A 26,725-nucleotide genomic window follows, 5' to 3' on the forward strand; every position below is an offset into this window, starting at 1 on the left:
TTGATTCTGAGCTTGCCTCGTCGGCTGTGCTGTATAAATGGTCCAGGATTGTACTGCATCTGGTTAGTGGTAATACCTTGAACTTGCTCAGATGAGCTCTGAACTGTCTGGACATCATCATTACCAGTTGGTGCTGCTTCTTGATGGCTGGTACCGGCTTGATTAGTCCCCTGAGTCGACGGATGTGGAATATTGTAGCAAATCGGTCCAACCTAATCAATTAGGATATCCATGGAACACCTCTTTCATGATATTGTGGAATGTATTCAAGAAAACCATATTATGGTGCAATATGGCATCATGAACAGATTTGTTAACAGCCTCTACGAAGAAATGTCTATCCTCAGCTTCGTCTGTATTTGACCGCCCTATGCAATAAAACTCTTGGTAGTGGATATTTCTGAACAACTTTATTATCACGTGTCTTGGTGTAGGACAATAAACACTTATTCTAAAATTCTTCTATAGCTTTGCCGATGACATCTTTATCCTCATCAGGTAGGTCTTCATAAGCTACCATAAGAATGTCACTGTTGTTGTACGTCGCCATGACGATTGTGGTGTCCCACCAAGCGTGCCAGAACAGTGTGTTGGCGCAAAAATGTGTCAATATGCCGGGGCACACAACAAACTAGAAGGATCTGCTTGGAGCAAGGCTGGATGATCTGCTTAGCTTCATTGTAGGACCAGTCGACCCTGCGAATTCTTCTTGAGGGCGTGCCAGTCAATTTGACCTGCAATTGACAATGAGAGAAAGTTTATCAGTAATTTAAGGTGGAACATGTCGGTCTTGCCCAGACAATTTTAAGTGTGCCGCTTTGGGAGCAGCCAGTGTTAGCCCACTGGTACGGGGAATATCCGACCACTCACTAGTGTTGTCGAGCACACACTAGTGATGCCGACCATGAACTATCGTTGTCGTACCTCTAGTCATGGTGTGTGGTCAGACAACGTTAGTCGTGGTCGACAACACAGGTGAGTGGTTGGCTCACCCGTGCCTGTGATCCAGTGGGCTAACCGATACGAGAAGAAAATCGACTGTTAAGGACTGTAACACTCGCGGTTTGTGATTGATTTTATAATGACGACTACGATGTACCCTAGTTTTAATGATTCTTTCCCTTAAGCTATGAACATGTATGTGTCAGAGATACATCACTGGCTAAATGAGATTCGATCAATACGTAGTGTAGAGCCAATGAATTTAGTGAAAAAGGGATATGCCACGCTCACAATCGACTGTTTGATACAGCGTGGGCCTCTCCTGGCAGTGGCGGACTCAGGGGGGGCGGCATCGGCGTTTGTGGCCATGCGGGGCCTCTCCTGGCGGCGACAGGCTCACAGGACTGCACCAGCGGCGGCGAGGGACGCGCGAAAGCTAGCAAGCTCGACGATGAGCTCCAAAACAGGCTCGCTAGTGGGCTTTCATTTTTTTAATCAACTTTCGGAGGTGGTCATTTGGCCACCTCCGGAAATCCGGATTTACGCAGACGTTTCATCGGAGGTGGACAATTTGCTCGCCTCCAAAAACCAGTTAGCCCGCCTGCAATAATCTTTCATGCAGTAGTGTTAACCTCCCGACTGATTCTCCTAATTAGCTGGGGGCTCATGGGTTATACCTATCGGGCGCACTTGCACGTAACCTCCGACAAACAGGGGATGACTCGATCGGCTGTAGACGACCTACTCCTAAGGAAATCTACGGTGTCAAAAGAGTGAGCTTAGAGAAGCTAAGGCCCCCATTTAGGCCGCCTTCGCTCGGGGCTCTGGGGCTCGGCCATGGTGCAGGGGGTTTTTGACCTAGGGGAGCCCCGGCCGAGAAAGAGCCCCCGCTCGAGTTAAGTGCTCACCCAAGGCAACACCGGAAAAAAGCCCGGGAATCTATCAGGCACCTAGAGCCTGATAGGCGCAGAACATCAGGAGCGTCAGTTCACCGTTCCATTCCACGGCTGCGAGGCGTTATCATCCACTCCCTTGGTAGGGTCACGCCCAGGGCGTGATGCGTTAGGACAATGAACTCCCTCGAGCCTATGTAATGGGGGCCTCCAGGCCCGCATGGCAGCCCCCTCAGAGCAGCAGAAGAAGCCTAGTGTACCAAGGAAGCCACAAGAAGGCACATCTTGGGAAGGCACAACAACATCAGACAGCACCTGGCAGTCAGCGTCAAGCTGCAGTAGTGGCGTCAGAAGGCGGTTGTGACTTTGTTGGCCCCTAACTACAAGACAAAGGAGGACCGATGGTTCCATGAAGAAGAAGAAGGCAGAAGGCTAGGGCTAAAAACCATAGGCATACCCTAGAAACCATGTGATTTGTACACCATAGTCCCCCTAGTATATAAGGCGGGGCATGGGCTCCCGCTAGAAGAGATCAAACCACAAGACAATAAATAGGATCCCAACTAGACATAGAAGGGACATGGAACCCTAGATTAGCATTGCGCTTCCCCCACATCTTACTCTCGATTAAATAATGCTAACACGAAGAACACTACTTGTGGACGTAGGGCTTAGACACCCCAACCAGGATAAACTCCTTGTGTTTTGAGTGCTTAAGCCACTGAAGGTAAACACATCGACCCATGTCGAACAACCTGTCGCGGTAATGAACCTACGACCAACCCAAAACGAAATTTTTGGGACGTAACGAATGGTTTCTATGGTATTAATTAGGGTGGCAAATAAGTAAAATAGTGATATGGTATTGGATTTAAAGAGAAGAGAGAAGAAAATGTTTTTATATAATAAACTATGTCTATACGGATCCATATGGTGATATGGTTATGTTTATGTACATAATAATAGGAAAGAAGATAAAGATAGACTGAAAAATTATTTTGAAGAAAGAAGTTAAATCATTGAAAATATTGTTTCTATAATGTGTACGTGATATGGTAATCCTATAATTTTTTGGTTGTAACTGCCCTTAGCGGACATAAAACTAACATCTGAGTCATGGACTCATGGTGGAAGGCAGCTCAAACATATATATATAACCCTGCAAGGCTACGGGCTACCTCAGTACCTCACTCCAAAACAACTGGTGGCAGCCAGCGCTCTGCACATCTGTCGTTAATTGTTATCATACACCAATAAGTCTAAGTGAGACGAGCACGATGGAGAACGGCGAGGTGCCCTTCCCCCCGGTCTGCAGTGGCGGCGGCGGTGGCAGCGGGGCCAACGCGGTCACCAGGCCAGAGCAGGAGAGGAAGAAGCGCGGGCGGCCTTGGACGGAGGAGGAGCACAAGTGAGTATACATATGGCTTCCAGACAATAGGGTTTGCAATTATCTGATGCATGGTCATGGGCTCATGGTAATATTTGCAGTTCGTAATTATTCAGCTATCAATAATTAATTAACCGCATCCGATCCCGTTAGTTTTTTCTTTGTCTACTAGTAGGATCTGACTCTCAAGGACAGTCATATAGCTTGATGTATATATATGATGGCCTTAGGCCCTACCGGTAGCTACTATAATTATTCAACCAAGGTGAAGCAAGAATTGATCAAAAAGTTACCAGCACAAGATCATGTTTTGTTCATGTTCTTTGGTCAGGTTGTTTCTCTTGGGCCTGAAGAAATATGGCAGGGGGGATTGGAGGAACATATCGCGCAACTTCGTTCAGACGAGGACGCCTACTCAGGTGGCCAGTCATGCGCAGAAGTACTTCATCAGGCTCAACTCCGGCGGCAAGGACAAGAGGAGATCCAGCATTCATGACATTACCACGGTTAACCTGACGGACGAGCAGCCTCCCTCGCCATCCCAGTCCTCTCTGATCACCGACCAGTTCAGCACACTAGCTCTGGCACCCGACGTCAACCAAAACGGCCGTGCGAATTAGCCCTCCAATTAGCCGGACTACTGGGCTGTTTTTAGGTGCAATCCAGTCTGCACCATGAATCTATCAGATGTCTAGTTGTATAATACGTACAGTCTGGAGAGGATGGGAGTGTTTTCAAGTTTGCAGGATCATCTTGATGTAATAAACTTGAAATTTAATAAAATCTTCCTTTATGCAAGAAAAAGAAGGTCTTTTCTGTAGCTGTAGCGCTTCAGTACCTGAATTGAAGTAATTACTCCTGGTAAATTTTTTGTGGTCCATAATTGTTGGTGTTACTGAAAATGTAACCAGGTATTTTCAGACGTTTACTTGAGTGGCAGAGACACAGGTGATGGATCCTATGAAGTAGGTTTGCATTCAATCACGGATCCGATCCTATGAAGTAGATTTGCATTCAATCACAGATCCAGCTTTTGCTTGAGATGGATAAGCAACGAATTCTAGATTCTTCTAGTCAGCAGTTGTGTATGGGCAACCTTCATGACTATCTGATTCTACAATTTCTGACGATGGATATTTTTATCTCGAGGGTTTCATGATTCAGAACATGTTGTACTCAGGATAAATTTATCCACACAGCATGCATTAATCAGTTTGCCTATTGGTGCACGCCCCATCTATTTTTCATTTGTTGGATAAGCTTTCTCGGATAGACGAACCTAGTGTCCAATGGGTCATTCAGCACTATATATACTTGTCTTGCTCATCTAGTCAACTTTTGTTGGATTCACTATTATAATACTTTTTTCAGTCTGTGGATTCACCGTGCATTGTTTCATTGTTTCCGTGCAATTCAGCAGTTTCATGCGGCATTTTCTATTGATGATGCTTGCTCCACCAAACGCTGGTATGAGTTTGGTGCAATGAGTCACTGAGTCAGAGTTCCACTACCTTAGCATCTCACGCTTAATTTCTTTGCATACTTATCCTGTTGAAGTATGCCCACTATTCCTAATCAGCTTAACATTTTGAGTTTGAACTGATTGGTGTATGTAGTTCAAAGTCGTATCAAAGTTAGATGCCCTAAGTTCGAATCCTGACATTTTTTTTTTTTTGCGTGGAGTGGCTATTTTTTACTTGCTGAATTGTTGCTTACAATTTTTTTCTGGATCGGGGCATTTTGCCGTTTTTCATTAAGAGGAATCCGAGTTTGCAAAGATTACAAAAGCGTCCAGTAATGGTGGCGAGGGGCCATCATTGCTGAGCCGCTGCATCCTATCTACTGGATACATAAATCGTTGTTACATGATGGACGGGTTTTGCGACCAAACGGGGAACACAGCATGCAGCGTTGAGATCCCAGCGCTGATCCACTCCTCTGCCTCACTGATGAAGCATGGTAGGTGGCCTGCCAGTCTGCCGAAGTCCCTTGGAATGTCCTGTTGTTCCTCTCCTTCCACAGACACCATGAGATGAGAAGCATGGCGTCAAACGGCCTGAGAGCATCAGCGTGAAGCCTCATTCTTTGCTGCAGCAACCAGTCTCCCAGCTTGTTGCTTACAATGGAAATGAAAATTTTGAAAACGGCAACTTTCTCGATCCTATGACATTTTTGGTGATATAGTGTGTTGGTTACCAACAATTTAAGTGTTACCAAACCAATAAGAAGAGCACACTCCAAGTGTCGTCGAGCTTGAGCAATAGCCGGCTGCACATTTCTGAATATTACATCATTTCTGACTGACCAAATGGCCCAGCACATTAATATGATTATCTCCATTGAGAAAGGAACAGCAAGCTGAGATCTGAAGGAAGTGGTTGTCTGAAAAGGGTCATCAGAGTGCTGAATGGATAAACCCAGAGTGCCCCTACAATCCATCGCAAAGGGACAATCCAAGAATAGATGCAAAAGAGTCTCTTCGGTGCAGAGAGCACAAACAGCACAATTATAATCTTCTAAGAACATATTTTCCTTTGCAGCAAATTTCTAGTACCCAACCTATCCTTTTTTTTTTGAGACGACGCCTTTCGACAGTACCCAACCTATCCTTCATAAGTAACCAAAAAAAAGACCTTTCTCTTGTTTAGACTGCAACTTTTCCAAAGCCAAGAGAAAGCTGGATGTACCTGCCTTCGACCAATAAGGTGAGCATAAGTCTTCTTAGATGAAAAATTGCTGTCTCCAAAGATCATCCTCCTCCATCAGCTGCAGGCTGTCAAGGTAATCTAAAAGTTCCTGAAATTGTTGAAAAGCCTCCACAGACAAGGGTAGATGGAAAAGATCATGAAGTTCCTGAATTTGACATGCTTGTCTGAATGAAATAAGTTCGTTCTTAGCAAAGGAGTGGAGCTTTGGGAAAGCTTGTTCTAGAACTTGATCGGCCCATAAATCCTGCCACAAAAAACAGGTGCTACCATTCTTATAAAACTCTGGATAAACCTTCAAAGGAGTTTAAAAGCTTTAGTATATCTCTTCACCAGAAGGAGCCATGTCTAGAAATCCCTGGCAGCCGGCCATTTGAATCTTGAAGAACTTGTGGTGAGGCAAAGTCATCTTCTGTGGCAATCCAATCTAAAGAATTAGGCATGAGCAATCCAAAGGAGTAGAGCGGCATGCAAAGGATCCCCAAGTGGGCTCAACATTGGGCTCCGAAGACGAGCGGTAGGCTCAAAGCAGGCTTGGCCAGTGGGCATCCATTACGGCTTGGGCGCTCTTTTATTGTTTTTTCTCTTAATTTTCCTAGGCAGGCGTGAATCCCGTCTCTGTTATCAAAGGCGGGCGTGAAACCTGCCTATATTATCTTTAATTTTTAAAGTTGCATGTCATTTTCCACTGGTTACACGCATGAATGAGTCTTTAAGATTTATTTAAGAATAATAACAATTCTCGATTAGGCCAAGACCATTTGTTCCAATAACACATTGGTAACGATAGATCAATTTCCTTGGTTCCTAGCCTATGCCATTGTACGCATACTATAGGCATAAAATCCATAGCTGCAGATATAATTTCATTCGTCACTAGAGCTGTTCCACACTACCAGCAGTGACAAAGATCACTGTAGAAAATAGGGCCACAATCCTAAAGAAATCGGGCTTGCTAGCGCCTGGATGTCTGGACGGACGGAGTCCGAACGGTCGCGCCTGTAGTCCGTTTCTTGTGCTATTTTCACGCGCCCACACAGGGCCCACGCCGCCCCGAACGTCACCAGCATCGAGAAGAGGGGGAGGGGTGGCTGATGCCCAGCCGACGTCTGGAGGAGGAGGAGACACCGAGGTGAGGCAACAAAAAGCGAGGAGGGAGATGCAACACTTGCAACATACGTCTGAAAGGTTAGATAAAACACTTGAAACATGCATCTGAAACACTTGCAAAAACACATGAAAAACACTTGAAAATAATTATAAAACATACGCAACATCTAGGTAAAACACTTGCAACATATGTGTGAAACATATGCAACATCCAAATAAACACACTTGCAACATACGTCTGAAAAAACCTATGAAACATTTGGAACGGACTCTTGCAACATACATGTACAACCATTGCAACATATGCAACATCCCGATCTACTTTTGTAACATCCGCATTAAACACTTGCAACATACCTCTGAAACATCTGAAACACTTGAAACATACCATTGCAACATGTCAGGCGCGACACTCTAGTGGGCACCGACCACCATGTCTGGCGAGCCTCGAGGTAGTCGCGTTGTACGGCATAGCCACGACGCCCTTGCCGTCTCTGGCCGCAGGAGAGGCGATGAGGGGAGGACGCCGATGCCGGCGCCAACGATGAGGCAGCGGATGTGCGGGAGAGGGAGACCTTGTACTGGTATCCGAAGCAGAAGCCATCCGAGAAAACGGGCTACACCACAGGCTTAGGGAGCTTGGACAGCGGCCGCGTGGCAGCAGACGCCGCGGTCACAATGGTGAGGGGCGAGCGGAGCAGGACGAAGGTCGTGGCAGTGGCGAGGGCCACAATGAGGAGGAGCATGAGGCGAGGGGCGAATGAGGGCCGGGGTGCGGCCACGGAGGAGGAGAGGAGAGCGGCGGTAGGCCGCGGCGAGTCGGCAGGGGTCCGGACTTCGACTGAGTAGGGCGGAGACGCCATCGGCGAGCGATGCTTGGACTGCTTAACTTGGGAAAAGTGGGAGTGGACCAGATCTGGTAGAAGCCGAACGTGCATGCGGCTAACGGCAGGCAGCTTGTGAAGTGGGAGGTTTTTTTTGGGAGGCCGCGTCAGGACTGACGGATGCCCAAATACAAAATACTCGTCGTGCTAATTGGGACATGGGCTCGGTTATAACTTTGCTAAGCATACAATACAGCCCAGGTTTGAAAGAATAGTGGGCTTCAAGATCCATGGGAAATATCACGTTTCAGTAGGAGGAAAAAAGGAAAGCGGAGACAAAATACGACGACGTTTCGTCAAAAATAAGACGACGTTGCATTCGATTTGATCCCCTTCATTTATTCTGACATGTTCCTGTACTTATATTGTACTTACCACTAGGACTACCTGACAAAGCCGATCCACCTGCATGCTGATGTTTGCTACTCCCAGCTAATCCCTTTTAAAATGTGCCTGATTTGGCCATGCGACGACTCGCGGTGATATCTAGGCTGAAATGGTCACCCGTTTGTCGCAGAATTGCAACTCACGACGACAAAATAAGACCAAATTAACAACATCAAACTAGTACAAATCAAATTCATATATGCCGATTATATATACACACACATACACTGACACACACACACACAAACACAAAAAGCTCCAGCTGACAAGTGTGTGCAGCATTTGAGATCAAGGTAAGCATAGCTGCACCACTGGCCATGGTGGAACTGGGTCTTACCTTGCGCACCTTGCCGGTCCCGCTCCTCTCCGTCTCGCTCGCAGCCTCAGTCCTCTACTTGCTTCACCGGAGCCATGGCCGCCAGAACCCAAAGAAGAGTAGTGGTAAGGCCAGCCGGCCACATCTCCCTCCTGGCCCGCCGCCGCCAGTGTTCCTGGCCAAGCTTTTCTCGCTGATGCGGCGGCCTCGCTTCGACATCGGCCCGTTCCTCCGTGAGCTGCACGCGCGCCACGGGCCCGTCATCACCCTCCGCCTCCTCACCACCACTGTCTTCGTCGCCGACCGTCGTATCGCGCACCGCGTCCTCGTCCGGGACGGCGCCGCCTTCGCGGACCGCCCGCCGCTCGTCGAGCCCAACCCGCTCTTCAACGCCGGCAACATCAACTCCGCACCCTACGGGCCCTACTGGCCCCTCGTCCGCCGCAACCTCGCCGCCGAGACGCTGCACCGCGCCCGCCTCGGCCTCTTCGCGCCGGCGAGGCGGTGGGTGTGCGACGCCCTCATCGCCAGCCTCCTCCGCGACGTCGACGCATCGGAGTGTGTCATCACGGTCAGGCCGTTCTTGCAGCGCGCCATGTCTGAGCTGCTCGCGTACATGTGCTTCGGCGAGCTGCTTCCCCCGGACGTGCTCGACGAGATCGACACGCTCGAGCGCCACGCGCTGCGCACAGCCACATCCTTTCCGGTCTTCGCGATCTTCCCTCCGGTCACCAAGAGGATCTTTCGCAAGCGCTGGGCGGCACACGTCGCCGTGCGCCGGAGGCAGGAAGAGGTCTACGCCCCGCTCATCCACGCCACGAGCGCCGCCGCCGACGATGACCAACCACCGTGCTATGCCAAGTCCCTCCTCGCGCTGCGGGTGGCCGACGACGGCGACCGGCAGCTCACGGACGCCGAGATGGTAAGCCTTTGCTCCGAGTTCCTCAACGCCGGGACAGACACAACGGTGACCCTGCTCGAGTGGATCATGGCCGAGCTGGTGAACCACCCGGACGTCCAGGCCAAGGTGTACGAGGAGGTGATCAGAGCCAAGCGCGAGCTCGACGCCGCCGTCAACCTCCAGGCGCTCCCATACCTTAAAGCCGTCGCGTTCTAGAGGGCCTGCGCCTGCACCCGCCAGGCCACTACCTCGTCCACATGCCGTGCGGAGCGACGCGGAGATCGGTGGCTATACGGTGCCCAAAGGAGCAGAGGTGAACTTCATGGTGGCGGAGATCGGCCGCGACGAGTCAGTGTGGACGGCGGCCGCGCGAGTTCCGGCCGGAGCGGTTTCTGGACGGCGGCGAGGGGAACGGCGTGGACATCACCGGGAGCCGGGAGATCAAGATGATGCCTTTCGGCGCCGGGCGGAGGATGTGCCCCGGGTACGCACTGGGCATGCACCATGCCGAGTTCTTCGTGGGGAGCCTCGTCAGGGAGCTGGAGTGGCTGCCAGCGGCGGAGGGAGAGACCGTCAACATGGAGGAGACAGTGGATTTCACCACCGTCATGAAGTACCCGCTCCGTGCGCGCATCGTACCAAGAAACAAATCCTAGCTCACCTAGAGCAAAAATCTGCAGGAGACAATAGTGAAATTTTTACATTTTGGTCCCTTTTAAAAACATTTTTTACAAATAGCTTCCTGTCGAAACGTTTTCTGATAATAGACCATTTTTCGGCGTATTAGGACACGACGCCAAAGTATGAGGCTCGACGCTATGTCAGACAACGCCGAACTTTTGCCACGTCAGCGCGGACTCCGGTCGCAGTTGCCACAAAGGCGTTGGGCCCCGCATACCTCGGCGCTGTGTTACTTCACGCCAAGTCGCAGACCTCGGCGTGGCACTGCTCGACGCCGGAGGTCTGCGTAGTCCTCGCCGACAGCCGTGGCAGGTGGCTTCTCTTTAATTGGAGCAGACAAAACCGCAGTCTAAGGCCTTGTTTAGATCCCACCCAAAAACCCAAAATTTTCAAGATTCCCCGTCACATCAAATCTTGTGACACATGCATGGAGCATTAAATGTAGGTAAAAAGAATAACTAATTGCACAGTTTGCCTGTAATTAGGCGAGACGAATCTTTTAAGCCTAAATAGTCCATAATTAGACATTTTTTACCAAATACAAATAAAAGTACTATAGTAGCTCAAAGCCAAAAAATTTTCGAAACTAAACGCGTTGCGAACGGGACCTAGGTAAAACTGCAACGAAACCGCTAGCTTGCTACTCCAGTGCTACTACTGCTAAGGGCCTATGCATACGTAGGCCATAGTCTATCTACAGATATGAAAATTGCAGGCATGCAGACACATGTGGACGCAGGAGTCGGGAGCATGTGTTTAGGTGCGGAGTAAAGTTTAAGCACGGTACGTCAGCTGTCACGTCAAAGTGTTACATTAAATTATTTAAATAATAATAAAATAAATTATAGAAGTCCGGTAATCCGCGAGACTAAGTTTTTTTTTATTAAATCTAATTAATCTGATATTAGCATAGGTTTACTGTTGCATCATATTATCAAATCGTGGACCGATTATGTTAAAAAATTCGTCTGATAAATTAGTTTAATCTATATAATTAGTTATTTTTAATCTATATTTAATACTCTACCTATGCATCAAACATCCGATTTAACAGGGAGTAAACTGTAGAGGTTGCTATACTACACCGCAGCAGCTCAAAAGATCTGTAACGCAGGCGGATAAGATCGTAAGAGCAGATAATGGGCAATGACAGAGTTTTCTCCAGGGAGATGCTACGTACTACTAAACTACTATAATAAGATAACAAAGACGATTTGTAATGCACAGCAGCACGTATCGCATCCAAAGATACTAAGGGTTCCGAGGGCTGATTCGTTTAACTTATTAGCTATAATTTATAGTATTTTTCTTTAACAATAAATTAATCAAAATTGATCTATTAGCCGACTTTAATACCAGCGGAACGGTTCCAGGATTAGCATGGTCCAGTGAGCCCCATGGCCATGGCCACCTCATCGCTGGGGTCATTCATGGTTCGTGGTACGCTGGTCAGGGGCTCAGGGCACCTGTACGCGACGGGCCCCCGCGCTGCTGACCATGTGGGGCGCGCGCAGGGACGTAGCCAGCGGTGGGGCTAGGGGGCTTCAGCCCCCCCTACCCATCCTGAGCACGTGGAGTTTTTCTAAGTCTTCCCTTAAAATTTTATGTATACATGTATTAGGTAGGAGGGGCTAAGGTTAAGAGATGATAAAAAAACCTCTATTCTTTTGTTCAGCCCCTCCTAAATTTTTTTCTGGCTTCGTCACTGGGCGTGCGTAGAGGTGTTCGCCGCTGGTTGGGCATCGAAGGACAGCTGGTACACGTGATGGACCGGGAGGAGGCAGGCTTCCCCTCCAGCTGCGGACAAAGGAGGCGGGCGCCGCCGCTAGGGTCCCGCTCCCGTAGCCCGGTGCGCTGCTTGGCTCACGCTCGTAGCCGCTGTAAATTTCGCGTTTTTTTTGGCTGATCCCTTCAATGGTGAAGATGTGTACCATTTCGGTGGTTCACATTTGCCTAGTTCAATGGTGAAGATGTGTATCTTTCCAAAAAAAATGGTTACCGCTTCACCGCTTTCATTAGCATGCCTTTATGGCATCACGTGAGCAGTGGCGGAGCCAAGGGGGGGCTGGCAGGGGCCATGGCCCCCCCCCCCACCCAATATTTCACAACCAAAAAAATTAGTAGTATGAATTAATATTTTTTGTTTATATTTAGAGAGAGGTTATATAAAATTCTTGTCATATATATACCTATTAATATCTTCTAAATAATATAATCATACAAAACACAACTAGATAATAAAATTATCGCAATGAAAAAGACTGAGTTGGTACTCAAGATTTACAAAGTCATCCTATACGTTTTGCTGTTAACGGGTATGTCACTTACCACTGAAAAAATAGCGTCTTAGATCTAGAATACATATGAGCACCCGTTCAAGTCAGTGAATTAATTCCGATAGTCATCACAAGGAACCTAACGAGTTGAGTTGCACTTAGTTTTTACATGTTGGCTCTTTTGGCTGGCTCCCCTAAGTATAATTCCTGACGGCCGGTCCCCCTAAGGATAATTCCTGGCTCCGCCACTGCACGTGAGGATTCAATACTCCGTAGCTGCGAAGAGAAAAAAGACCAAGGTAGTTGTTCTAAAGCAAGTCATCGGTCTAGGGCTCCTATCACAAAGCAGAGCAACTCTCATGCTCCTATGATCATATCCTATCGAACCTAGCTACAGGACACTAGGACCTGCAGCAATGCTCACTGCATGAGCGCCGAGAGCGACTCTACGGCCTTGTTTAGATTGTAAATTTTTGCAATCTAGATACTGTAGCACATTTCGTTTGTATTTGACAAACTTTGTTCGATCATGAACTAACTAGGCTCAAAAGATTCGTCTCGTGATTTACAACCAAATTATACAATTAGTTATTTTTTTACCTATATTTAATAATCTATGCATGCGTCAAAAATTAATATGATAAAGAAAGTAAAAAAAACTTAGAATTTTAAGACAATCTAAACAAGGCCTACGTTCGTGGCATCGAAGCCACACACGCACACGCACACGCACCTTTTTGTTGACTTGTAGGACAAGGGAGAGCCAGCGTAGAGGCCCGATTTTCCGTAGACAGTTGGCACGTTAAATTGTGGGTACAGTGTGACGAGACGGAACTTGGCGTTGCATCGAGGTCCAGTTTAGTTCCAAAAGATTTTGTAAAATTTTTCAAAGATTTTTCGTTAGATCGAATCTTTGATGCATGCATGAAGCATTAAATATAAATAAAAAATAAAATTAATTACACAGTTTAGATGAAATTCACGAAACGAATCTTTTAAGCCTAATTAGACTATGATTGGATCACTAATTATCAAATAACAACTGAAAAGTGCTACAATACATTTTACAAAAATTTTCGCCATCTAAACATGCCCCATTTTGAGGCCGTTTTGATGTCGTGGTCCAGCTGTTCTCACCCAGCGGGGTGGGGGCCGGCCCGTCAGCGTGGGGTGTGCAGGCGCAGGGCTGTGGCCTATACAGTTTACTCCCGGTTAAGTCGGATGTTTAATGTATACCTAAAGTATTAAATATAGACTAAAAAATAATTAATTACACATATTAGGATTAATTTACCAGACGAATTTTTTAACATAATCGGTCCATGATTTGATAATATGGTGCAACAGTAAACCTGTGCTAATATCAGATTAATTAGATTTAATAAAAAAAAACTTAGTCTCCCGTATTACCGGACTTCTATAATTTATTTTATTATTATTTAAATAATTTAATGTAACACTTTGACGTGACAGCTGACGTACCGTGCTTAAACTTTACTCCGCACCAAACACATGCTCCCGACTCCTGCGTCCAGATGTGTGTGCATGCCTTGCAATTTTCATATCTGTAGATAGACTATGGCCTACGTATGCATAGGCCCTTAGCAGTAGTAGCACTGGAGTAGCAGGCTAGCGGTTTCGTTGCAGTTTTACCTAGGGCCTGGTTTAGATCATCTTCAAATTTCAAGTTTTTTCACTCTCTTTTTCATCATATTAATTTTTAGACGTATGCATGGAGCATTAAATATTAGGTAAAAAAAAACTAATTATATAGTTTAGTTGTAAATCACGAGACGAATCTTTTGAGCCTAGTTAGTCCATGATCGGACAAAGTTTGTCAAATACAAACGAAACATGCTACAGTGTCCAGATTGCAAAAATTTTACCATCTAAACGAGGCCTAGGTCCCGTTCGCAAACTTGACTGCGGTTTTGTCTGCTCCAAATAAAGAGAAGCCACTGCCACGGCTGTCGGCGTGGACTACGCAAACATCCGGCGTCGAGCAGTGCCACGCCAAGGTCTACGACTCGGCGTGAAGTAACACAGCGCCCAGGTACACGGGGCTCAACGCCTTCGTGGCAACTGTGACCGGAGTCTGCGCTGACGTGGCAAAAGTTCGGCATTGTCTGACACAGCGCCGAGCCTCATACTTTGGCGTCGTGTCCTAATACGCCGAAAAATAGTCTATTATCATAAAACTGTTTCGACAGAAAGCTATTTGTAAAAAAATATTTTTAAAAGGGACCAAAATACAAAAATTTCACGGAGACAATATGCGGCTGTGTGCTTCCATCTTTGTAGATGACATGCATGACAGCAACTATAATATATATATATATATATATATATATATATATATATATATATATATATATATATATATATATATATATATATATATATATATCGCCATGACCTAGTCAACTCATGATTGTGCGCACAAAAGCATCTTCATGCATCTGGCTTGATCATGATTTACACGTTATAATATCAAAATAAGTGTATTATCAAAATATATTTCATGGTGTATCTGAGTATCTCTGTTAAATCTTGTCTGACGTTGTATATGTTTGTGCGTTTTTATATAAACTAGCAAACATGCCCGTGCGTTGCTAACAGGAGAAAAAAATTATCAAACGTTAATAAGCAACGAGAATAGAAGTGTTGCATATTTATTTATGTTTTACCTTTTTATAAACTTTATAGAGTTGTAATTTATTTTTTTGATCATAATAACATCCTGAATATATAAGTTAATTTAAATCTCTGATTATATTCAACAAGGAGTTAGTTGCGTCGTGTCAAAGATTCGTCTAGTTTATAAGGCATCTTTTGATATGGCACAATCTTATAAATTATACTTTGACCATTTATTTATTTTATTTCATATTGTTTATGAGTATATTAACTTATGATTATTGGATATTGTACATTTAATTATAAATCTAACAGTATTAAGTTGCATTACAATAGTTATTAAAAGTTGTTATTCAAATACGCAGCAACGTACAGCTCTTGATATCCATCTCAAATGAGCCGACCAAGGCCCATCATCGGCTTCGTTATATATATTTCGATTTGTGAAACCCTAAGTCCAACATATCCTCTCCGTTCCCAAATCCTCGAGTCCTGCAGCCTCCACACAATCCAGGCGTGACTCACGCTGTCGCGAATCACGAGCGTTGTGCCCGCCGCGGCAACACCTCCGGCCAACACCCAGCTCTCGCAAGCTCGCATCGCCCAGCCCCGCCCCTTGGGACGCCGCGTCACTGCCAAAACTCTCTATGGCTCTCTCTCTTTGCTCGGTCTTCAGAGTTTGCGATTAGATGCTGGACGGTCGAGATGGAAGCCCGTGTCCGTCTGACGGCGTTCTACCTTGACGGATCGACGGCGGCCTGGTGACTCCGTGCCTCGACGTTGCTGCTCCGCTCCGGAGGCGCGATCCCCGCGCCTCGACGGATCGACGGCGCTGCTCCGTGCCTCCGTCCCGTCGACAGTTCTGCGACTCCGCTCCTCGACGGCCGGCGGCGACCCCGTGCCTCGACGACGCTGCTCCACTCCGGAGTCACGATCCCCTCGCCCCGTGCCTCCGTCCCGACGGCCGGCGATGGCCCAGCGACCCCGTGCCTCGACGAGCGGCACTGCTTCGTGCCTCCATCCGACAGCGGTTCCACGACCCCGCGCCTCTACGGCCCTGCTCTGCTCCTCCTCTTGCTCCGCTCCTGAGTCCCGATGCCCTGGCCGCGTGCCTTTTATTTGTTTGATTTTTTTTGTGCATCACGTAATTTATGGTGGTTGTTGTTCTCGATTTCTATCCATTCTATTGTATTTGGATTCGACTTCAATCAAATTAATGATGATTTGAAGCCATGTGGATTCTTAGTTTCCTTCTCATCCTTTCCGCTCGGGCTCCTCTTTCTTTCTTTTGAAATTCAAGTCGTGCTGGACTGAAACTCCGTTGAGGGCCGGCGGGCACAGACGTATAGGGAAAGGATCTAGGCGGGTGGGGGCAGGCGTACAGAGAAAGGAGTAGGAAGAGACGGACACGAACCCTATATTGGAGAAAGAGACGTGGTAGGACATGCGACGGAAGTACATGTGTATAAAGCGCTAATCAGTTACGGAGGACCAGACCATAATGGCCCTTTTCGCTCGGAGAAATTTAGAAAGAATCTGGAGGAATTTGTGAGAGCGTAAACAGTGAATTTCAGTCGTGAACAGTGAATTTCGGCTGAAATTTCTACCAGCCGAACGGCCCCAATAATGGTAAAAAAAGAAATTTTTGTCTCTTTATTATTAGGGATTAGACTTAATTCAAAGTAGAAAACTTTAACTTAGAATAAAACTAAAATTATTGACAATTTAGAGCTCGTGCTGAGCAGGTGTTGGAGCTTGTGCACCTCCTCGGCCCACGGACACCAACACGTCCAGCACCGGTGAGGAGAGAGGGGGCAGAGGGGTCATCCATCGCATGACCACACCTACCTCTGCTCATCGTCGTTTCTCTTGGCACCGGTGGTTGTCTCTTGTGCAGCCGCATCGAGGATGAAGCCGAGGTCACCACGCCCGAATCGACACAGAGGCAGGGGCAGGGGGCCAGGGTCACCCGCGTTGTGCTCGCCCATCGGTTACTGGCACCGTCGTTCCCAGTGGCGGAACCACATGTACGCCATATTGGGCCATCCCCCCTCCCCCTGATGGAATTGAAATTTCTTAATAATAAAGATGATACTTAGCAAGTAATGGATATTTGCACACATAAGATTACCCACAACGTTGGTTTTCTGCGATGCTGAAAGATGAGAGATAGTGTTTGAGCATCCGTGCTGACCATTGTGGCTATCGATGCTGAGTTTAGATTTTGTCTACCCGAGGCATGTTCTTTCCCCAGGGCTGAAAGAGTAAAAAATGGTTTTCCAACCAACACTTGGTCCTAGACGATGGTTCTGACCGTTGGGTCCACAAGAACGAAGCACCAGTGTCCAGTTCTGGCATCGGTCTAGATGGCACGCTGAAATTCCTTTTCAGCACCGCTAATGCTGTGGGTAGTCTAAGAGGAAAGTTGGACACTGTGCCTCCTCTTGAATTTCCTTCACGCTCCGCCACTGGTTGTACCCACCTCGCTCGCCCTTGAGCGCCTCCCGTTGGGGATTGGTCATGCTCTACACTGCATGCCTCCCACCGAGAAGGTGACGCTAAGTCGTGGCAGAAAGGTGGAGAGCGGGGCAAGGCGGCGGCATGCAGGGCTATTGTGGGGTGGCTGCGATGGGGATGGGGCGGGGGTAGGGCGCGACAAGGAGGGGTGGGGCAGCGGCGTTAACAGTAGGGGAGCCGGGGAGAAGCGGAGAGGCATGGTTTTATTTTTAATTTTTTTTAGTTTTTTCCTGATGATGATAGACGACGGTGCGGACGATGTACACATTTCGTGTTTATATATGCTAGTACTAGTAGAGATTAGTTGGTTGTCTAAATTATTGTCTAAAAATTTAGGCATCTCAAATATGGCAAGTCCCTTTATTCTAACCATTTATTTCTAGGTTCCATTGTAGTAAAAAAAAATAAGTATGTTGATCTGATCGACGCTTAATAATGATCAAATGTGTTACCATTACCATTGGAAAGGACTAAGAATGAGTATAGAAATTTTCGTTTGTCAAAGTCAATCCTAGGACGAGGAAGATGCTTATCCTAAAGCTATATACTGTAGCTAGCTGAGCATAGCTTGGCTGGTAAATTCTTTAGGGTGGAACTTGTCTATCCGATTTTAAGTCCTTGACTTAATGTGGGTACTCGTATTTTTCTAGATTTTTGGTATTTTGAGATTGCCCATGTATTTTTATAGGATTTAATGATGTTGTTCTTTGAGATTACTCATAAAGGTAGGGTATGTGTGCTTACATTCATAGTGTGCGGTGTATGTATGAGTGTTTGTATTTGTACTATGATTAAAAAACTATACTGTATATCATAATTCAAGGCTGAGCTTTCCTATTCCTTTTTAAATTTTGGCTGATTTGGCCAAAAACGCAATTTTGCGATGTGTCTATATAGAATTCTAAATGATGAGTCACAGTCACCCATCCGGTCCATCGTATTGCAGTTAACAACAGCCAAACGAGGCCAATTTTTTAGAATTGCTATACAACAACCGGTTGTTTTTGCTCTCTCCAATAACCAATTGTTCCGCCGCCACCCCAGGTCGGCCACTGCTCCCTCCACCGGCGTCCCCGGTGCGGGCGCGGCACCCTCCCATCCGCAATTTGTGAACAATTTGTATTTTTTTCTGAAATTTGTGAATATTTTGACATATATTCCTCTGGCATCTGCAATCCATAAAAATAATTTATCTGAGATCTACAATCCATAAAAATAGAAGTTATGTTATTCCCAAATTATATCAATGTCTCCAATAAATTATAGTGAAGAAATCATTATAAATATAGCTTAAAGACATTGTAAATGTATGGACGAAAATTAGGTGTCAGGAGTTTCCAAAATATTATGTTGCCAGGCAGATAGATTCTAATTTTTTGAGATGATAAAAAACTGTACGTTTTGGAAGAAACGATCATGCCAGTCTGAGCTGAAAGATAAGCTGATCGAGCTGCCGCCGGATTGCGCTCCTCAGAGTAAAGGCTTAGCAAAGGTTGCATTGTCGCAAGTTGCGACAGCAGCCAGCTAGCCATGGAGCTCGTAAGCTTTGCCTCCAACACCTCGACGACCCCACTCCTCTGCTGCTGCATGGCCTTCTTCGTCTCGCTCCTTTTCTTGCTTCACCGCCGCTATGGTCGCGGCAAGTCAACGTCGAATAATAAGAGCAAGGGCCGCCTTCCTCCTGGACCACCGGCGCTGGTGTTCCTGGCCAAATTCTTGGTCCTGCAGCGATCGATCTTCGACCTGGCGCCGCTGCTCCGGGACCTGCACGCGCGCCTTGGCCCCGTCATCTTCCGTCCACCTCTTCACCACGCTCGTCTTCATCGCCGACCGCCGCCTCGCGCACCGCGTCCTCGTCCGGGACGGCGCCACCTTCGCCGATCGCCCGCCGCTCGTCGAGCCGGATCCGCTCTTCTTCGCCGGCGACATCAACACCGCGCCCTACGGTCACTACTGGCGCCTCGTCCGCCGTAACCTCGCCGCCGACGCGCTGCACTGCGCCCGCGTCAGCCTCTTCGCGCCGGCTAGGCGGTGGGCTTGCGAGGCGCTCGTCACAAACCTCCTCCACGCGGCGCGCGTCACTACCGGAAACCGGCACTTTGCCGAGTGCCGGAGGCTTTGCCGAGTGTATTTTATCGGGCACTCGGCAAAAACGGTCTTTGCCGAGTGCCTAATAGAATACACTCGGCAAAAAAAAAAAAAACACTCGGCAAAGATGGCTTTGCCGAGTGTTTTTTTTCGGCACTCGGCAAAGACGCATTTTGCCGAGTGCTATTTTCCTGGCACACGGCAAAATGCGTCTTTGCCGAGTGTCTTTTTCTGGTACTCGGCAAAGATGTATTTTGCCGAGTGCCATTTTTTGGCACTCGGCAAAATGCGTATTTGCCGAGTGCCTTTGTATTGGCACTCGGCAAAGAGGCATTTTGCCGTGTGCATTTTTTTTTGCCCTCGGCAAATTATTTTTTCAAAGCAATTTTTTGAGGCCCTAAATGAATTCAAATGAAAAACTTTTGAACTACAAAGTTGTATAACTTCTCAAGATCTACGAAGTTTATTTTGGTCATTTCTTCATTTGACAAAACGACAATAACGTTGTTCATAAAATCCACATCTCTCTCATATCTCTTATATTAGTTTCATGAAAGTAGAAGAGAGATATATAAGATTTGTGAACAATGTTACTACCACTATGTCGGATGAATAAATGACCAAAATAAACTTTGTAGATCTTGAGAAGTTATGAAATTTTGTAGTTGGCAACATTTTGATTTGAAATCATCTTGTCATGCAAAAACGACGTTTGAATTTGAAAATTTTAAAATTTGAATTTTTCAAAAGACCTCGGATGGAAAAACTTCCTAAATGAAAATTATAGATCTCCAAAAGTTATGAAACTATGTAGTTGACACCTTTTTGATTTGAAATCATCTTATCATGCAAAACTACGTTTGAATCTCTCAAATTTGAAATTCAAATTTTTCAAACGATCTCGGATGGAAAAACTTCCTAAATAAAAATTGTACATCTCGAAAAGTTATAAAACTTTGTAGTTGACCACATTTTAATTTGAATTCGTTTAGGACCTCAAACAAGCAATATACTCTTAATTTAAAAAAAAATTAAAATATACTTTGCCGAGCGCCAGATCGGGGCACTCGGCAAAGATTTTCTATCTGAATTTGGAGTGTCACGAAATTACTGTTAATCTATGATTCCAGTTTAGGTCCAGTGGTAGAGTGGTAGCGCGGCATACTGTAAGCACGTGTACTCTCCCCTAAAAAAAAACTAGTAGGCACGTGTACTCAGGTTCCCGCTGTGTGGCCGCATGCAGCCGTGAACAACCAGCAAAACCAATCCGAAGCGGAGATGCCAGATGGTGGTCTGCCATTCGCTACCATTCACCACCCATGGATCACGATCCGCGTGAGAGCCTGCCAAATCAATTGGAGCCCTCCATTCCCACGCGATCCGACGGCGCCCATCCAGCCTGATCCCCACCCTGCCCCCAAAATTTTCCACGCCCCGCCTCCCTCCTCGGTGTCCACGCAGTTCCCCCACCGCAGCAAAATACCGTCTCTTCTCGCCCTATTCCCCCACCGCAGCAAATCCAGAGCCCCATCTCCATTTCAAACACCCGAGCAACAACTCTCCCTTCTCCCCAGCCTAATCCCCCGCGATGGCCCGCACGAAGCAGACGGCGCACAAGTCCACCGGCGGCAAGGCGCCGAGGAGGCAGCTGGCGACCAAGGCGGCGCGGAAGTCGGCCTCGGCGACAGGCGGCGTGAAGAAGCCGCACCGCTTCCGCCCAGGCACCGTGGTGCTGCGCGAGATCCGCAAGTACCAGAAGAGCACGGAGCTGCTCATACGCAAGCTCCCGTTCCAGTGCCTGGTCCGCGAGATCGTGCAGGACTTCAAGACCGACCTCCGCTTCCAGTCCTCCGCCGCCGCCGCGCTGCAGGAGGCCGCCGAGGCCTACCTCGTCGGGCTCTTCGAGGACACCAACCTCTGCGCCATCCACGCCAAGCGCGTCACCATCTTTGCGGAGTGCAGGATTTTTTTTTTAAAAATAAAACGTCTTTGCCGAGCGCCGATGAATGGGCACTCGGCAAAGAATTTTTTTTTAAAAAATAAAAAATCTTTGCGGAGTGCCTGCAGGGTTGGCACTCGGCAAAGCCACCGTCAACGGGACCGGCGCCGTGACGGTCGCTTTTCTTTACCGAGTGCCCGATAAAAGACACTCGGCAAAAAGATCTTTGCCGACTAATTTTTTGCCGAGTGTTCTTTGCCGAGTGCCGCACTCGGCAAAGACTTTGCCGAGTATAATTGGGCCTTTGCCGAGTGCATCGAGCACTCGGCAAAGAACCCGAATCCAGTAGTGCGTCTCCTCCTTCGAGACGGAGCTCGTCACGGTCAGGCCGTTCCTGCGGCGCGCCAGGTTCGAGCTGCTCGTGTACATGTGCTTCGGCGCTCGGCTCAGCCAGGGCGAGCTCGACGAGATCGAGGCGTGCTCGCTTCCTTCACCGCCTTTCCGGTGTTCGCCTTCTTCCCGCCGCTCACCAAGAGCCTCGTCTGCAAGCGGTGGGAGGCACACGTGGCCAGTGCGCCGGAGGCTGCACGAGCTGTTCGCCCCGCTGATCCACGCCGCGGGCCGGCGTGGCGAGGACGACCACCCGCCGTGCTACGCCGACTCCCTCCTCGCGCTGCGGGTGCCCAACGAGGGCGACCGGCCTCTCACGGACGCCGAGATCGTGAGCCTCTGCTCCGAGTTCCTCAACGCCGGGACGGACACCACAGTGACCCTGGTGGAGTGGATCATGGCCGAGCTCGCGAACAACCCCGACGTCCAAGCCAAGGTCGCTACAAATATGATAATCTTATCTATTTTTCAGCATGTATGTATGTACAAAGTTGGAAGTTTCGTTCAACTCGTAGAAAACCAAAACTTACACTACTAAGGTACAAGGAGAAAAGAGAGAAACAAATAGAGTGTAAGTCTCTTTTAGGCCAACCACACCACAATGGGGAAAATTGCTACATCAGCAGTCAGCAGTAAGCAGAGCTGATTTTTTTTTTTAGATAATAGATCTAAGTTCCAACCTCTACCATGGTACACAGCTGAGAGCTGAATTTATATGCAACTGACGATTCATGAGTATTTGATCACCTAGGCATAACTATACAGATTTCAACATTTCGAAAAACTCGACAGCCAGGTTTGCTTGGTCCTCTCTAGTAAGTCTACAGGTATTCTGTCTAGAATCGAACGTACTTTCTAGATTTAAATTCTATGGCCATCTGGTTCAGTGGTAACTCTAATCACAAATAACAGCCTGCACTTTTGTCTAATTTAGCAACTACTGTAATTTTGTTGTGTATCTCTTTTGAATTCAACAGGAGGGCAGCAAGTGGAATACTGAACATGCAGTAATGGAGGCAATTGCTGTCCCATAGATATAACATCTGTAGAACATATTTGTAGCGCATGAATTTGACAGCTAAGGAAGAAGAAAGCAGCAACTCCTTTGTATCTATTGGGCCTTCCCCAAAGCATGTGAACAGCGTAGCCTATGGGACAGCTAATCTTACTAACATGTATACAAACCAAGGAGGCACAAAGAACTATCCAAAGGTACTGGATCACTGTGATCTGTAACCCATTTCAAAAACCTGACCAAGCCTAACTTTTTTACTATCTGTTTATTCAACATGTTTGATATGTGTAAAAATAGAAATCAACCAACCAGGTAGATGAATCTTATGCTTGATACAGCGAGGTACCTGTGCTGATCAGCAGCACTTGCATCTCAACTACCGCCACCATTATCATCTTCGGTTTCCTCGCTAGTGAACAGTTTCTTTCATATCTTTTTCTTAGGCGATGGACGGGACCTATAAGTACAGGTATGAGTTATGTGCACAATAAGAAAGTGACAGGAGTAACAGAGCAGGTATAACCTTTTCCTTGTGGTACTTTTCTGCGCCTTATTAATTAGAAGGATCTGCCGATCCGTCACGCTGCGACCTGACGCCTCCGGTGGATTATAACAGTGAGTCCAGTCAGTACGTTTTTTATCCGATGAAGAGGTAACGACTTTATTTGTATGTGGGGTTATAAATATGAGCCTTAGCTAGCTTTGGGCTGGCTGCTGAGCACCCTTAAGCCTTAGTGGCTTGTGTAGGTGTGCTTGTGAGCCCTCTAACTCACTCTTGCTTAGTAGTATTTATCCGATTAAGTGAGTGAGCGATTCTAGTGCGATTGCATTGTGAGATTGCATCGTGTAGCACTAGTTAATCGTGGTGCAAGCCGGTGGTACTAATTACTCTTGGAGGTTGTCACCTCTAGATGGCTTGGTGGTGGTCTCCGTCGAAGCATGCAAAGAAGATTGTGCGGTGCTCCGGAGAAGTTATTGTGAGGGGTATTGTGCTCGCCCCGCGGGAGCCACGAAGAGCAACTCTAGTAGAGTGCGTCATTGAGCTACCCTCACTTTTAGGGTAGGTTCTTGCGGTGCCCGACGTGCGGGCTTAGCGGGTGATACTAATTAGCCGTTGAACCACCAAGTGAGCGGTCGACATAACGGGGACTAGTTTGTTGGCAAGCACGTGAACCTCGGGATAAAATCATCGTGTTATCCTTGTCTTCCCATTGGTTTGCATCCACTTTACACAAGCTTGTAATTACTTTCATATATATATTGTGCTTGTGTAGTTGCTCTTGTAATTAGTTAACTTGTGTAGCTTGCTAGTTACCTTCTTGCTTGTGTAGCATAGAAGTAGCTCCCTTGCTTGACTAATTTGGTTTTAGTAACTTTGTTAGTAACATTGTTTAGTTTGTGTAGCTAAGTGTTTTGCGCTCTATAATTTGGCTTGTGTAGCCTTGTTATTGAGCATTGCTAGTGAGCTTAGGTGCTTTGTGCTTTTGCTTACTAGAATTGTGTAGGAGCTCACCCGTTGCTTGAAGTACTAGTTGCATAGGTTTATGTGACCTGCAAGCTAGAATTGTTAGGTGAGCTCTAGCTAGCCCGGCACCTTTGTTGCCTAATTAGGATCTTTGTAAGCTGCTTGAGAACTTAGATAGAGGGGTGTAGTCTTGGCTACATCGATAGTTTTAATTCCGCATTTGTTCGGTTAGCAGGCGCGATTATTTTTAGAAAGTACTATTTACCTTCCCTCTAGTCCGCCATCTCGACCCTACAATCTACCTCCACCTTCATAGCCTCCTCAGAGCGTCTCTTTCCCACCTTCTCAGCTACGAACACATAGGCATGTGCCTTGTTCTTACTTTTCCTAGGCTTGCATTCAAACTTCTTAGGTGTATTCTTCTTTTCTGAACCTATCTCCCCTTGTATCAGATTCATTGCGTGGGGTACATGCCATTTTTCACCCACACATTCCCTTCCCCCACAGCTTGAGCTATGTTGACAGTAGTTAACACTCATCACAAACCATCAATATACCTTGGATAAATGGCTAAAATAGATCACCAACATAGACTTAGGGGTTTAAACTGACCAATTCCATGATTTTTGGTGAATCTGTGTTTTCAGCAGGATTTAATCATAAAACCGTCAAGGGGGAGCTATTCGTCAAAGGAAATCACGGAATTCCACCGCGGGATAAACGTGGGAAGGTTCTAGAAGACTCCAGGAGGCTCTCCACCGAAGTGGGGCTCGACCCACTGACATGTGGGGCCGGCCGGCCCCACCTAGAGGCCGCTCTGCCCCTGTGGGCCCCACCTATCATCCTCTTTGTTATGTCGGTTCTCCACCGCCTCCTAGGATGCATCTTAGCCGTTATTTCAAGTCAGTTTGATCCAAGGGCTGAGGATTGATGCTCTGGGCTATATATATATCTACCTGCACCCCCCTCCTCAGGGCATGCCTCATTTGATCCTGAGATCTAAGAAGCCAGAAACCCTAATTCATATGTCCACTAGAATCAGGGCTAGCAATCAAGAGAAGATTAGTCCTTGATAGAATCTAGTCTTGTATTAGAGATAGAGAGAGAGAGTGAGAGGGAAGAGTTTTGGAGGAGTCCCGGCCTGTCGGTGCTCTCTCTATGGCTTGTACCCTGGTGGAATCAAGTTCTTCTTGAGCTTGCTGAGATTTCTCTGGTAATCGACTTCTAATTCAAGTATCTTGTTTATATTATTCTTTAGGTTTGCGACTCTCTTTTGAGTACTTTAATCCTTGTAGCTCCTGGGTTAAAGTAGTATTCGTAGTGTAAGCATGGTGCTTAGACTCGGTTACTCATGGATGAACCCTATTTTTCGGATCGGTGGTAGCTCGCGAGGGTGACTCTTATAGCCTCGTTGAATCCTCTGTAGTCCACCTCCCATTAGTAGGCCTAGCAGGACTTTGTTACTCCCTCCGTTCCTTAATATAAGCCATATAGATTTCTAAAGAAAATTCCAAAATATAGGTACATATCAGCTCCCATACCGATTAGTTTGAAAACCTTCCCACCGTACATAGTACATGCCCCAACGAATCCCTTAGATTTAGAAAGCAATCTGATTAGAAGAGAGAAGATGGCCTGATTTTCCTTTTTTTCATTGGTCTCACATTCTTCCTCAAGCCGTGCGTTAATATTGATGCTAAAAACTATATGGCTTATATTAAGGAACGGAGGGAGTATTATATAAAACATACTCTGCTTGTGTTTTCTCTAGTAATATTCTCAGAATTGAATAATAGAAGACAAAGCTTACCGAAGTTAGAACTAGAAGACCTTAGCAGTCTCCTCCATGCTCATATTATCTAGCCTTGATTGTGAAGTTGGGTTAAGTTAGAATCGGTTATTCTCACCCCCGTTCCTTTGAGTTCGATATAAAACTGGGTTACTCTCGGTGAAGTACTACAACGGTATAATATCTGTGTGCTTGCAGATTATTCTGTGTGCATTAATTTATACCAACAAGCTAGCACAAACTTCCCGGCGATAAGGGATGGAAGCAGGTTCTTCTTTGCATTTTCTCTATCACCTGCACGTGGAGCACCTTCTATGGGCTTGTGACCTCCCCCCCCTTTCTTAGATGCTCCCACTCCTCGAAACTCTAGCTCCTTCCTCCATGAGAGGGTGTCACTTCTAGA

General features: G+C 46.8%; 2 protein-coding genes and 2 pseudogenes across 2 annotated transcripts; all 4 read left to right on the plus strand.

The window, feature by feature from the left end:
- The first annotated feature begins 3,013 nt into the window (after window positions 1-3,013).
- LOC136461810 (transcription factor DIVARICATA-like) lies at window positions 3,014-4,020 on the plus strand. Its single transcript, XM_066461123.1, has 2 exons — window positions 3,014-3,243; window positions 3,554-4,020. Exons 1-2 carry the CDS (start codon window positions 3,113-3,115, stop codon window positions 3,840-3,842), a joined length of 420 nt encoding a protein of 139 aa, XP_066317220.1. The 5' UTR covers window positions 3,014-3,112; the 3' UTR covers window positions 3,843-4,020.
- A 4,605-nt stretch (window positions 4,021-8,625) lies between these two features.
- LOC136460316 (cytochrome P450 89A2-like) lies at window positions 8,626-10,181 on the plus strand (annotated as a pseudogene).
- An 8,951-nt stretch (window positions 10,182-19,132) lies between these two features.
- LOC136460317 (cytochrome P450 89A2-like) lies at window positions 19,133-23,087 on the plus strand (annotated as a pseudogene).
- LOC136457270 (histone H3.2-like) lies at window positions 21,313-21,959 on the plus strand. Its single transcript, XM_066457337.1, has 2 exons — window positions 21,313-21,680; window positions 21,944-21,959. Exons 1-2 carry the CDS (start codon window positions 21,313-21,315, stop codon window positions 21,957-21,959), a joined length of 384 nt encoding a protein of 127 aa, XP_066313434.1.
- Window positions 23,088-26,725: the final 3,638 nt, after the last annotated feature.

The sequence above is a fragment of the Miscanthus floridulus genome, chromosome 6 (genome assembly GCF_019320115.1).
Source record: "Miscanthus floridulus cultivar M001 chromosome 6, ASM1932011v1, whole genome shotgun sequence".
NCBI classification, from domain to species: domain Eukaryota; kingdom Viridiplantae; phylum Streptophyta; class Magnoliopsida; order Poales; family Poaceae; genus Miscanthus; species Miscanthus floridulus.

Coding starts and splice junctions, on each gene's coding strand:
- LOC136461810 (XM_066461123.1), top strand. CDS start 3,113: ATGGAGAACGGCGAGGTGCCCTTCCCCCCGGTCTGCAGTGGCGGCGGC. Junction 3,244..3,553: donor TGGACGGAGGAGGAGCACAA/GTGAGTATACAT, acceptor TTCTTTGGTCAG/GTTGTTTCTCTTGGGCCTGA.
- LOC136457270 (XM_066457337.1), top strand. CDS start 21,313: ATGGCCCGCACGAAGCAGACGGCGCACAAGTCCACCGGCGGCAAGGCG.